At 33.0% G+C, this 12148-nt stretch overlaps 1 protein-coding gene across 1 annotated transcript; it reads left to right on the top strand.

Moving 5' to 3' along the window:
• The first annotated feature begins 1157 nt into the window (after nt 1–1157).
• LOC132724982 (uncharacterized) lies at nt 1158–12136 on the top strand. The gene is made up of 11 exons (XM_060709974.1): nt 1158–1298; nt 1809–1884; nt 2429–2707; nt 6759–6854; nt 7307–7555; nt 8084–8176; nt 8777–9025; nt 9419–9523; nt 10185–10430; nt 10860–10958; nt 11608–12136. The coding sequence occupies exons 2-11, from the start codon at nt 1818–1820 to the stop codon at nt 11643–11645; spliced, it is 1521 nt and encodes a 506-aa protein (XP_060565957.1). The 5' UTR covers nt 1158–1298; nt 1809–1817; the 3' UTR covers nt 11646–12136.
• Nucleotides 12137–12148: the final 12 nt, after the last annotated feature.

Genomic DNA, 12148 nt, shown 5'->3' with positions numbered 1-12148 from the left:
AGATTATATTGGCACCAAAATTTTCTTAAAAACTTTGGGTCCTTTTCAACAAAGGGCATTTTTGTATAGCTATTTAAATTTTTAACATACAGTATTACTGTTTGTTTAGTTTCATAAATTCTTATTTAATCGGTTTGGGGTAATACGTTAAAAAAGAGCTAGAAAAAATTTTTTTCCGGGAAAATAAAACCCCCCTCCCCTCCCCCCGCAAAAGCACTCGGGGCCCCTCCCCCCGACTGGGCCCCCAAATTTTAAGGGCATCTCAAGTTTGGGTTTGGTTTATTTTTAAAGGGGTTTTTTATTGCATTGTGTTTTGTTTTTTTGTGTTTTTTTGAATTTACTTTAAAAGTTTTTTTGTGTACTTTCAGGACCTCATTTCTGGGGAAAAGGGTTTTAAAAAAGTACTACCCGCCAGCAGCGGGACAAATTTTAAAAGGTTAAAACAGAATGAAAAATTCTGAAAAAGGTAGATTTAAAAATTTTCGGGGCCCTTTTTTGGAACTTGATAGTTTTTTTGATTTTGAAATTGAAGACAGTAAATAATTTTATCAAGGGAAAAGTGGAAACCCCGATTTAAAATCCCAAAAAGTGGGCTGATTTTTCCTGAAAGAAATACGAAATATGCCGGGGTTTGAGACCATAAAAAGGCCGCCAAACTTTAGAAAAAAAATAAAAACACTCTAGGTTTTAATTTTAAACTCCAAGGGGGATATCTGCCCTCCCACCTTTAAAAAAATTCATCCAAGTTTTAGATTTGTTTGTTTTCCTCATATTACTTTCAGGTGATTTTTTGCCGTTAATTTGCTTAATCAGCAATTTAGACGTACGGTACATCAAGGATAAAAAATGAAGGTGGGAGCAAATCGTGACGTACCAAACGCTTGAAATAACATAATCACACGCGGGGAAAAAAGCGTTTACCTTTACCGAGACGTCAAATATTCAAGTGTGGTCCATTCTAAAAAAAACTCATCTCATTGCCAATGTTAGATGTTATAAATGAATGATAATGCAAAATACAACATGGAAATTGACATAAATAATTGCGATACAAATTATCACAATGGACAGTCATTAAAACTATCAATACAAAACATGTATTTTGACAACCGACTGGTCAGTTTGACAAATAGCAACACTGACCATGTCGCGACAGGAAGTCTGGTGGGTACATTGTCACGTGACTCAGCAAGTTTCGCATCCGGTGTACATGTTACAGCCGTCAATATATGAACACGTTAGAGTTTTGTAACAATAATAATTATATGAGAATTGAGTAACATTGGAATAACAATAAGGTGAGATTTTTGTTTGTAGAGTTCATATTTTAATTTTTTGATGGTCATTTCATAGAACAGATATATTGTAATGAAATATTTGTATTATTAATTTTCTGTGTGTGTGTTTTTTGTTTTTTGTTTTTTTTTGTCAAATGAATTGAAAAAAGAAGAGAAAATAAAAAATAATTGTAAAAAAATCACACAGTTATAAATAGAATCGCAATATACACGTATATGATTCAATTTACTTGAACGCAGCTAACAAAATTAATGGCACTATATTAGATAAGTTATAGAATTATTTTTCTCGCATTGCACTTCGCAAGATCGTTTAAAATTGCAGTCATAAAGGGGTGGAAACCTGAATATTCAAAATTTTGAGTGCATTATTGCAATATGCGGTTCAGATAGTGACATATTACAAATAATTTTGCTCTTAAGATATTAAATCGAATTGCCTTAAGGTTTTGAACATTGCTCCGGCCTTTAATTATATAAAACAATATGACTTCATTGTATAACAAATAGATCGGAAAGATGAGAAGTTGTCTATGTGGAACGTTGGTTGTCATATCAGCTTACTTGGCTCTGGCACACTCACTTGGTAAGACTTTTTGTCAACTGGTATTATGAAACTTAAACGATAAAATAAATAAACATATTATCTTTTTGTGTAAACTTTGTAAGTTACCTTCGAAAATAAAAGTATTATTATTATTATTATTATTATTATTATTATTATTATTATTATTATTATTATTATCTTCATACTAATCTATCAAGAATTGTTAAAACAAGGTAAAAAGGATGTGCAACAGCAATAGTTAATTGAACAAAAAAAAAACATTCGTTACAAACGTCCGACTGCGCTCTTACTTTAACTAAATCAAAGCTAAGAACGAAATGAAAATCCTTGGAATATGTATGTAAATTTTGAGAAATATTGATTCTTTCCAATGATCTTTGAGTTAACTGTACGGGAATTCCACAATTCTCACAAATTTACCATAAATGGTTGGTGAGAAGAGCAGTGTTTAAAACCGGAAATGGAAATAAAATGTCGCAAATTATAAAGGTTTATTTTTTCTTATCATGCTTTTTGTACGTAAAATAAGGCATTATGTATTCATATATTGTTTGTCTCACAGTCAGATTGAAAGCAGACGTGGAATATTACCCGAACGGAAACACAACAAGCGCCCTCTTCCGGTGTTCGGCAGGTCAAGGTCACATGTACTATTTAAATCATATTATCACATGGAGTAGAATAGGTCGCGACGGGCGCGAGGTGTATTTATCATTGAACTGGGATCTCGTACAGGAAGGCTCAACGTCACAGTATATAATCACTTCACGACTTTACAATGAAGGACCAAACAACGGCACAAAAAGTAGTCCCATAATGTACTTCGTTCTCGGCAAGACTGGTGAGTCTAAAATTTCATTCAAAAAATGTAATTTAAGTAACCGTATAAACAACGAATTGGTCCACAAGTGAGGAGCATTTTCCAATCAGAATTACCACGAGTGAAAGAACGCGACCAGGCCTAAAAATAAATTGATCAAAACTGTGTAAAAAAAATCTCGTAGTTTTCGGTAAAATATTAAGAGTTTTTAAAAGATTTAAATTTGGAAATATTATGGAAAATGTTAATGGAGATCTTTAAAAAATCACAATTTTGCATTGATATACATGTAAGCCAGGCCTAAAATCCATGCAGACCAAACCAGTTATGACTGACTAACTTTAGAAATTTCTATATTGATATTATCCGATTGATAGACAGTCCTGAAAAATTCAGTCTTGAAAAGTGTATTTACAAATTCAGCAGGTTTAAATAAGGTTTGCAAATGAGTACAGTCTTCTAGTGCTTCTCGTGTTAAATCTATATGAGCCGCGCCATGACAAAGCCAACATAGTGCGTTTGCGCCCAGCATGGATCCAGACCTGCCTGCGCATCCACGAAGTCTGATCGTGATCCATGCTGTTCGTTGTCAGTTTCCCTACTTGTTATAGGGTTGGTAAGCGAACAACATGAATCCTGATCAGACTGCGCGGATGCGAAGGTTGGTCTGGATCCATGCTGGTCGCAAATGCACTATGGCGGAGCTCATATTTTTTTCTTGCAGCTCATCTCATTACCTTTAATGTTAGAAGTAGGATAAGTCGCTTATAGAATTTAAATGCGTACTTTGGCAAAAATGCCCCCAAGGTTAATATTTGCAAACAATGTGTGTGAAAGTTATCTCCCATATTTAATGCATATAAAACGTTTTTGAAACGTTCATGTTTTACAAAAATATAATAATTCTATTATATACATTGAATAAAAAGTAGAAACAGTTGTAAACTTAAAATTTTCCAGAAAATTAAATATGATTATTTTAAAAATGTCATAGCGAACTTAAAAGAACGAAAACGGATACTCCGCTGGTTTGCATAACTATTTTTGTATATAAACCACTTCAAGAAACGTGAGCGAAAATTAGCCTCCTTATTAGACCTTTCTATCTGAAACGGACTTCGTAAACGGACTTCGTAATACGGAATAATAAAATAAAAAGAATACAAGTTTCCTAATTCATGTATTCTTTGTTGTAGTGCTAATACCAACATGCCATTAAGTTTTGAGTGTTGTGAAAGCAAGACTAAAGGTAAATGTCATTACTGCTGTCCCTGCTGACGCCAAAGTGGGGGTGGATCTCCTGTAGAGAGCGTGATATTTTCTTATTTGATTCACAACTCCTGCGATGAGCCGGTCGATTTACATTGACTTGTATTGTGTTTTTTTTTTTTTTTTTGTTCGTTTGTTGTTGGTTTGTTTTTATTTGGTCTTTATATATATTATGTTTATACAATTATTGTCTCCATCTTTAATGTGTTGATGGTTTATAGAAATACTATAACTAGCATATGTATGTAAGAAAACCCGCTGCATTACAGTTTTAGCATATTGGTATTTTTATTATTTACGTTTTGAGAAAATCCCCAAATTCATTCCGTATTACGAAGTCCATTTACGAAATCCGTTTAAGATAGAAAGGTCTAATAACAACAATAAGGGAATGGCATATTTTTAAAGTCTGCCCTTAAATTAAGGGCGGACAACTCTTTGTCCTTTTCTCGTATGAGAAGAGGAATTCAGTGATGCGTGTATGTGGTCGCACGGTCACTTTCCTTACAACTTGTCCTCGATGCATGTATGTGGTCGCATGGTCAAAAATGTTTTGGTACTAAATTAGAAGTTTTAAAAGCTTTATTAGGACCTTGATTTTCCTAAAAAGAGAGATGAAAATTTTTACTTATAAAAACCAAATTATTTCTAAAAGCCTAGTTAAAATAAATAAAATCCTAATTAAGACTTTAAATTGTAAGTACCAACCTTGAGCTTAAAGGCCTAAATATAAAATAAATACCTTATTTGAACTGTGTTAGATTTATTTTACAAAGAACTAATAAAAATTTTATTTCTGCTTATCCTAATAAAGTTAATAAAGCTTCTAATCAGGACCTATAATTTCCTAATTATTTCTTAAAGCAACATTTAAAAGCAGCATTCTGTGACAGTAATACGAAAGACCAGTGGGGGACATGAATTCGCGATTTAAACTTCACGATTTCAACTTCAAGAATTCACGGGTACTACTTCACGATTTCAACTTAACAAATTCATGATTTAAAAGTGAAATCGTGAATTCACGAAGCAGAAAATGTAAATACGTGAAATTGAATTAGTGAATTCATAAAGTTGAATTCGTGTAGTTGAAATCCTGCATTCATGAAGTTGAAATCGTGAATTCACGGAACTGAAATCGTGAAGTTAAAAACGTGAATTCATAAAGTAGTAATCGTTTATTCATGAAGTTAAGCTTGTGAATTCATGAATTCCGTATGTTTAAAACGTGAATTCACGTAGATAAGCTGAAATCGTAAATTCACGAGGTGAAATCATGAAGTTGAAATCGTGAATTCCTGAATTAGAAATCGTGAATTCATGAATTCCGTATGTTGAAAACGTGAATTTACGAAGATGTAATCAGATCTTTATTAAGTTGAAACGTCCCCACCGGTCTAAAATACAGTAAAGTCATTTAGTGTCCAGCTTTATTTGTCATCCAATGAAAACGCTGTATTTCTTAAAAATTATGTTCGTAATTTTCATAGAAGGAAAAAAGTCGATACTATATTGAAATCCGTTCATAGTCGCCTTCTATTTTTCATAGTGCTTCATAGTACCGCGTAGTGACGTAACCAAGGGCCAAATAAAGCTTGACACTAAACATGTCGCTATCGCTCCCGTCGAAGTTTCTAATTTCTGTAGAACAGCATGGATGAACACTAAGTATATGTTAGTGTCCAGCTTTATTTGTCATCCAATGAAAACGCTGTATTTCTTAAAAATTATGTGTGTTAATTTTCATAGAAGAAAAAAAGTCGATACTATATTGAAATCCGTTCATAGTCGCCTTCTATTTTTCATAGTGCTTCATAGTACCGCGTAGTGACGTAATCAAGGGCCAAATAAAGCTTGACACTAACATATACATAGTGATTTTCCAGCTTGATTGGTGGGTAGAGCTAGATCTCTGGTGCACCTCCGTGCACGAGGGAACCTGAGTAGAACCACCAACATTTCGTACGTTAGCTGGATAGCTTCCTCACATGAAAAAACCGAAGTCCCTTGCGGGATTCTAAACAACAGCGGTGAGGGGCAAATAGATGGACCTATGTCTGGTTATAAATTTGCAAAAGTACGGAAAGCAATATTTTAAAAAAAGTATTATATGCACCTGACATGTAGCGTTGTTGCATACTATACATAATGTTTTTTACATTTCATTTGCACACAAACATGGTCATTTAAACTGATTAGGTCTATGATGGAAAATATGCAAAACCATAAATATTTATGTAGTTATAAGTATCATGTGTGATAGGGTTATATATGGATGTTGATTATAAAATGCTCTTGAACAAAATATTAGTTATTCATCATATAAATGCCATTTTAAATAATGTAAAACTAGATAAACATTTTTGTTTAAGAAATATTTTATAAGTATATCCAAACGATACGTTTCTGTTGTTTTATCAATGTTATAGATGTTTCTTAAGAAAGTGCCCATCGTAGACCAATCCACTTTAAATAGCCAATGTATATGAATATACATCTTGCGACATTAAGCGGTAATGTTGCGACAACAAGGAAAAATACCATGATTGTGACATTTAGCGGCGGTTGCGACATTTAGCGGAATTGATGCGACATTGAGCGGCAATTGTGCGACATGCGACATTAAGCGGGGTTGCGACATATAACGGCGCCACACAAAAAAGTGTGATAGCTGTACCTATATGAAAAACTATTCATTTGTAGTAAAATAAATAGCTACATTCACAGACTAGCACGTTTTTCACGAATTATTTTACATTTACTTAAGATAAATACGTATTTATAAATATTGTTTTTCATGCAGAAATTACATCAGACGACCACGGAGAATATATTTGTCGTCTGCACGATTATGACAGAAATGTGATAGATGAATACAGAATTCCAATACTTGTATTTGGTAAGAGTATACAAAACATTCTGCTATGTCAATTGGAATATTATTCGTTTATTTTCTTACCCCTTCCTTTACTCGTTTATCGAAGTGCCGTGTGACTTGCCATTTCCTGCGTATATGAAATATGAATTTCTCCTTGAATTTCATGGATTCCCAGCCATAAGTAACAATTTAAGTAGGTCACCTTTTTTATTCTACAATTAGGTTTGAAAATTATTTCATATTTAGATATAATAACAAGCAATAAAACAATATGCTTTAATATCTATAAGATTAGAGAAACCGGAAATGGACAATTATTGTTAGTTGACTTGCATGTTTTATACTTTATTGATGTAAACAGGCTTCTATTTGAAAGACACTGGTGTAAATTGGCGCGAATTAATTATGTGATACCACGTCAAGATTTAATTTTGCAATGAATGATTACATTGAATTATGTTTCGTTATTTCAGATAAAGGAATAACATTATCTCCGTACAAGATTGCAGCTGACGCTGGATCTGACATTGCTATAAACTGTATGCAGAACACTTCCGCTTCAAATGGCAGCCATATTGCTTTACATCACGTGACAAAAGATGGCGTATCCAACACAATTGTTGATGGCGGGAAAATTGTGACAGGAAATTTAACTAAGAGATATGATTTTGTCTCTAGAAATAATGGCAATGGAATATTGCACAATATCGTTACGCTTAAATGTAACTATATACTTTTATTTTTATTTACTCTGAGAAGAATACTTGTAGTAGCGAGTTATCTTATCACTAATTAATATACTTTAGTGTTTGAAATCATTTTTTGTCCAATAGCATTGCAGTATCAGTCTAGTAAATTGGCTGTTTATAGAAAGATTTCTAACACTGCGACGTTCTTGGCTATTTTAATGTTATAAATTCTTACAAATAAACACTAAGCTAATCTTAATGGTATTCAAACTTTAAATGACAGAACAGTTTCCATTTACAACAAATCTTACGTTAATTTTTATTTGCAACAGCCACCCACCCAACAAAGAAAAAAAAAACAGAAAAAAAACGAATGAGCTTATAAATAGTAAAAGTTATCTGGAGGTATTGCATTGTACAATAATTAGACGGGACTTTTTCATATTCTTTTTTTACATAAGTAAACGCACTGTCAATATCAACTGTTCTTTTCTGTGTAAAATGTATCATTTGCATGTAACATACATATGTATAACATATTTATATAATATATAATTTTAGCAACTTCAACAACAGACGACGGCCATATTGTTTGTGAAATGAGAAATGGCAGTCAGATTGTTACAGAAACAAACGCCACTCTCAGTATTGCAGGTAGGTGTGGATGGGATAATATATGTCCTTAATCTTAACATATAACCTTAAAAACATCAGTGCTGTAAAACATAATTATGTTATCGTTGATTGCATGTTTTTTACACAGTTCAAATTTAATTAACAGACAAAAGTTACAAATAGGGAACTTTGTAAAATAAGGTAAAATGTAATAAGAAAATGGCCTGTAACAGATAATGTATGTCTGGTAAAATTTCTGAAATTATGTAATGGACAATATCCGCCCTTAATCTGAAACAGTTTCCTATTGTGTTTAATGGGAATTTTAATACAAACAATATGCAGCAAAAAGAATACATGTCTTCCGGTTCAATGGCACGTGCCGATGTGCAGGCTTGTTTGGCTATACAAGGATATGCTATGAACTTATTGGATCGCCACTAGACTCGAAGGGTTTATTTAGAAGTCATACTGATTTTAGAAACATTTTTTGATAAAGATTTGACATATCGCAAACTGAACAAAGGTTTCCTACCAATAAACCATTTCCTTAATTTCTTTTATCGATTCGCCGACCTTATATAATCATTCTGAAAAAAAAATGTCATCACCAACAAATCTATATACATTGTATTACAGTTCCAAAGTTAACGGTGTCGCCGCTTTACTTTCTGAAAGTGCCAGAAGATGCCGTGGCACATTTCAAATGTGAATGTTCTATACAAGATACGGCGGCATGTATAGACAATGATATGGTATGGTCGTTTGTAAACACAACCACTGGGGTAAAGACTCCGATTTATAAAAGAGGGAAATTGTTGGACAATTCAAGCGTTTACGAAATACATATCAGCCAAAATGGTTCAGCGATAAATTTGACTGTTCAGGGTGAGTAAAAACTTATTGTTTCTTCTTTTTTTGAACAGGTATTTTGTATGTAAACATATTCCAGGATTGTCATTCTTCATATTCTGTCATATTTACAGTCAGAAAGTAACATGTACTTTATATGTTGAAACGGGTTCTTTCTAGTTGAAAGACCCGGGGCCAAGTTGAAATCTTCTTTTTGAAAGACTTTGGTTGAAATCAAGACGAAAAAAGCATTACATTACTATTTGAATTTTATCCGTCAACTTGGCAATCCGTTCGACGTAAGCAAACAATTCCCTTGTTGAAATCAAGATGAAAAACGCATTACGTTATAATTTGTTTTTCTTCAGCCGATTTGGTAATCCGTGTGACGTTAGAAAAGTAAAATATGTAGACCGTAATATATTTCAGGACTTAAGATGCCGTTTTACGAAGTAGGGGAATATGTTTGTAGTCTGGAAGAAAAATCAACAGGAAATGAGATTACACAAGCCACTATACCCGTCAGTATAACACGTATGTACATGTATATACAGTTTTTTTCAGTACTTTGATATTGAAATCACTTACGCATTGAATGGACTGTTTTTAAATCAAAGGCTATACACAAAACATTTTACTGGTGAAAAGGCAACCACAAATAAGAAAACCAAAACAATATTGAATTTTATTCATTCCTAGTTTTTTCTTTATCTGGATTTAGAGATTTTAGCTTACTGTATGGAAAAAGTGAATAGGATAATTATGTTTATTTCCTTAATTTTTTGTGATTTTTTATTTACCTCCTTAAGGCTTAGGATAGGAAACCCATGTTTAATTCATGTCTTTGAATAATTTAATCGTACCAAGTTGCCGTGGCACTGTAAAAGCAAGAAAATTAAATTAATAAATAAGGTAATATAACTTTTTCTTTTTAAAAATCATGATATAAAATGACGCCCAGAAAAGGGGCCCGGTAAGTTAGTGGTCAAAGCGACCGCTGCTACCCCCAGGGATCGTAAAGTTCAAGCCGTCTCCTCCCACACATTGTTATCAATGAAAGCGCCAAGAGTAGTCCAAACATGCACACAAGCTTCATTATAAAAAGGCTCAAATAAATGTTTTTACTACCCAGAAAATGGTCATGTTTGTAATGAAATTGTAATGTTTTCAAACACGTTTCTTTCTCTTTATTTAGCTATTAATATGGGCGCGCTGGCGTTATTAGACGACTACCCAGCTAGTATAAGATTACTGTGTACCATGAGTGGATCTACGTGGGACAACCATTATTTTGATGATCATAAAATGTCCTGGGTATACGACAAAGATGGTACGTCACAGAAAGTCGCGTCAAATGGCGCGCTGGAGACAGGGTATAGTGTGGACAAGTTTTCAATGATGTTCGACAGCCGAAGATATTACTCAATATTGACAATCAAATGTAAGGTCAGCTCTGTTATTCAATCAACATGCCATGTCTCCAGATTCATGCTAATTTTCATGAATAATTTTAAAATGTATTTAAAAGTAAATTACACTTTTTTCTAAAACATATTAAAGCAACATGCAATATCTCCAGATTTATGCTTATTTTCATGAAAATTTAATTTTTAAAATGTATTTAAAAATAAAATATAATTGTGAAGTTATGGTGGCCATGTTATTTTTTTGCTGAGCAAGGCGCCAGGCGAAATCACGATGATTAATACAACAAAGTGATAACCATTTTATGTATATTGTCTTTGCTCCGCGAGGCACCAGGTGGGAACACGAAAATACGATATTCCTTATCAGTTAACACAAAAATGAACACAGACAATTGCAAGGGCTTTATCAATATAGACATAAACCTTTTTCACATTTTTTTCAGCCGTGGAGAAGAAAGATTACGGGGATTATAATTGTCAATTAACAAACAACTATTCTGGTACCATCTTGATGACAGAGAAACTGAAAATGTATGGTCGAGGTAAGTTTCCCCCATACATTTATTAACCTATACCATACAAAACACAAAAATAAAGTAGGTCCCTTACTGCCATAATCAAAATAATGCCTGTTAAAAGAAAACAGACAAATTTATAATGGTTATAGGATTATTACTTTGTTCACTTTAACTCAATGATCAGGATTTTGAATTTCATCGGACTGCAACCAATCATGGAATAATTAAAGTGAAAGCCTATCTGACCTGGAAAAGGGTCAATCCATCGGAAGCACTGAAAACAAAAAAAATACGCGAAAATCTGAGATTCGGTAAGATCGCGTCTGTTCATGAGGTATAATGGAAAAGTGCAACATCCCTCACGCCCTACATCCCTCACGCCCTCTAGCCTCGGCTTAGGTGGCATCCAATCTCCAAACCAAGTTTTATTTTAGTGACATGGCATGTAAAAATAATTTTATCTTGCAAAACCATCTAAAAGCAATTAGGATTAGCTCTTCGGAAATGTTCATACAAGTTTATTGTGGCCTTTATATTTCAAATTGACACACTTCCTAAACTAAACAGGACTTTATACCTATTTAAGTCCCAGTTTATTGTTTTTACTAAACTTTTCTTGAAATAACAAGAGAACATTACATTATACTAAATTTTTTCTCCTCATTTATTTCAGGTAACATTACAATATTTTCTTCAATGAACAATCTGTAAAAGACAGAAGGCGGAGCACAGACAACTAACATATAGAAGAGCCCTATACCATATAAAAATAAAAACAGCAGCCAGTGCAAATTTCCAAGCTACATAAGACAAGTGTTGCAAAAAAAACAACAACACAAAACCGTGTGATATAAAAGCAGCGGATAGCAAATTTTAAACAACAGAAGCTATTGTATTAATTTCTTATGCAAACTTCTATATCAATTGTGGTTCAGTCTGGGCATGATAAAACACCAATTTATCGAGATATTCATGACAACACTGCTTAAAAAACACTTTTTATTTTCTTTGATGGGTGTGTACTTTGTATGTTCTACCTAACATGTTATACCTTCTACAAAACAATAATAATCAAATGATAATTTCATCAACGTTTTTAAAGCTTAAACCTTTATGTACAGTTACTATTGAATTTCCCCCTTTCCACCACTTTTTGTGACAAAAGAAACACATGCATAATGGTAAATTGTAAATAAAAAAAGAATAACAACATA

Source organism: Ruditapes philippinarum, unplaced genomic scaffold (assembly GCF_026571515.1).
Source record: "Ruditapes philippinarum isolate M1 unplaced genomic scaffold, ASM2657151v2 ctg732_1_1_1_1, whole genome shotgun sequence".
Lineage (NCBI taxonomy): Eukaryota > Metazoa > Mollusca > Bivalvia > Venerida > Veneridae > Ruditapes > Ruditapes philippinarum.
Note: the sequence above shows the minus strand (reverse complement) of the source record. Positions and strands in the feature narration are given on the sequence as shown.

Excerpts from the sequence above, each read along its gene's own strand:
- LOC132724982 (XM_060709974.1), top strand. The coding sequence starts at position 1,818 with ATGAGAAGTTGTCTATGTGGAACGTTGGTTGTCATATCAGCTTACTTG. Across the intron at positions 8,177-8,776 it reads CGCCACTCTCAGTATTGCAG|TTCCAAAGTTAACGGTGTCG; the intron begins GTAGGTGTGGAT and ends ATTGTATTACAG. Across the intron at positions 9,524-10,184 it reads TATACCCGTCAGTATAACAC|CTATTAATATGGGCGCGCTG; the intron begins GTATGTACATGT and ends CTCTTTATTTAG.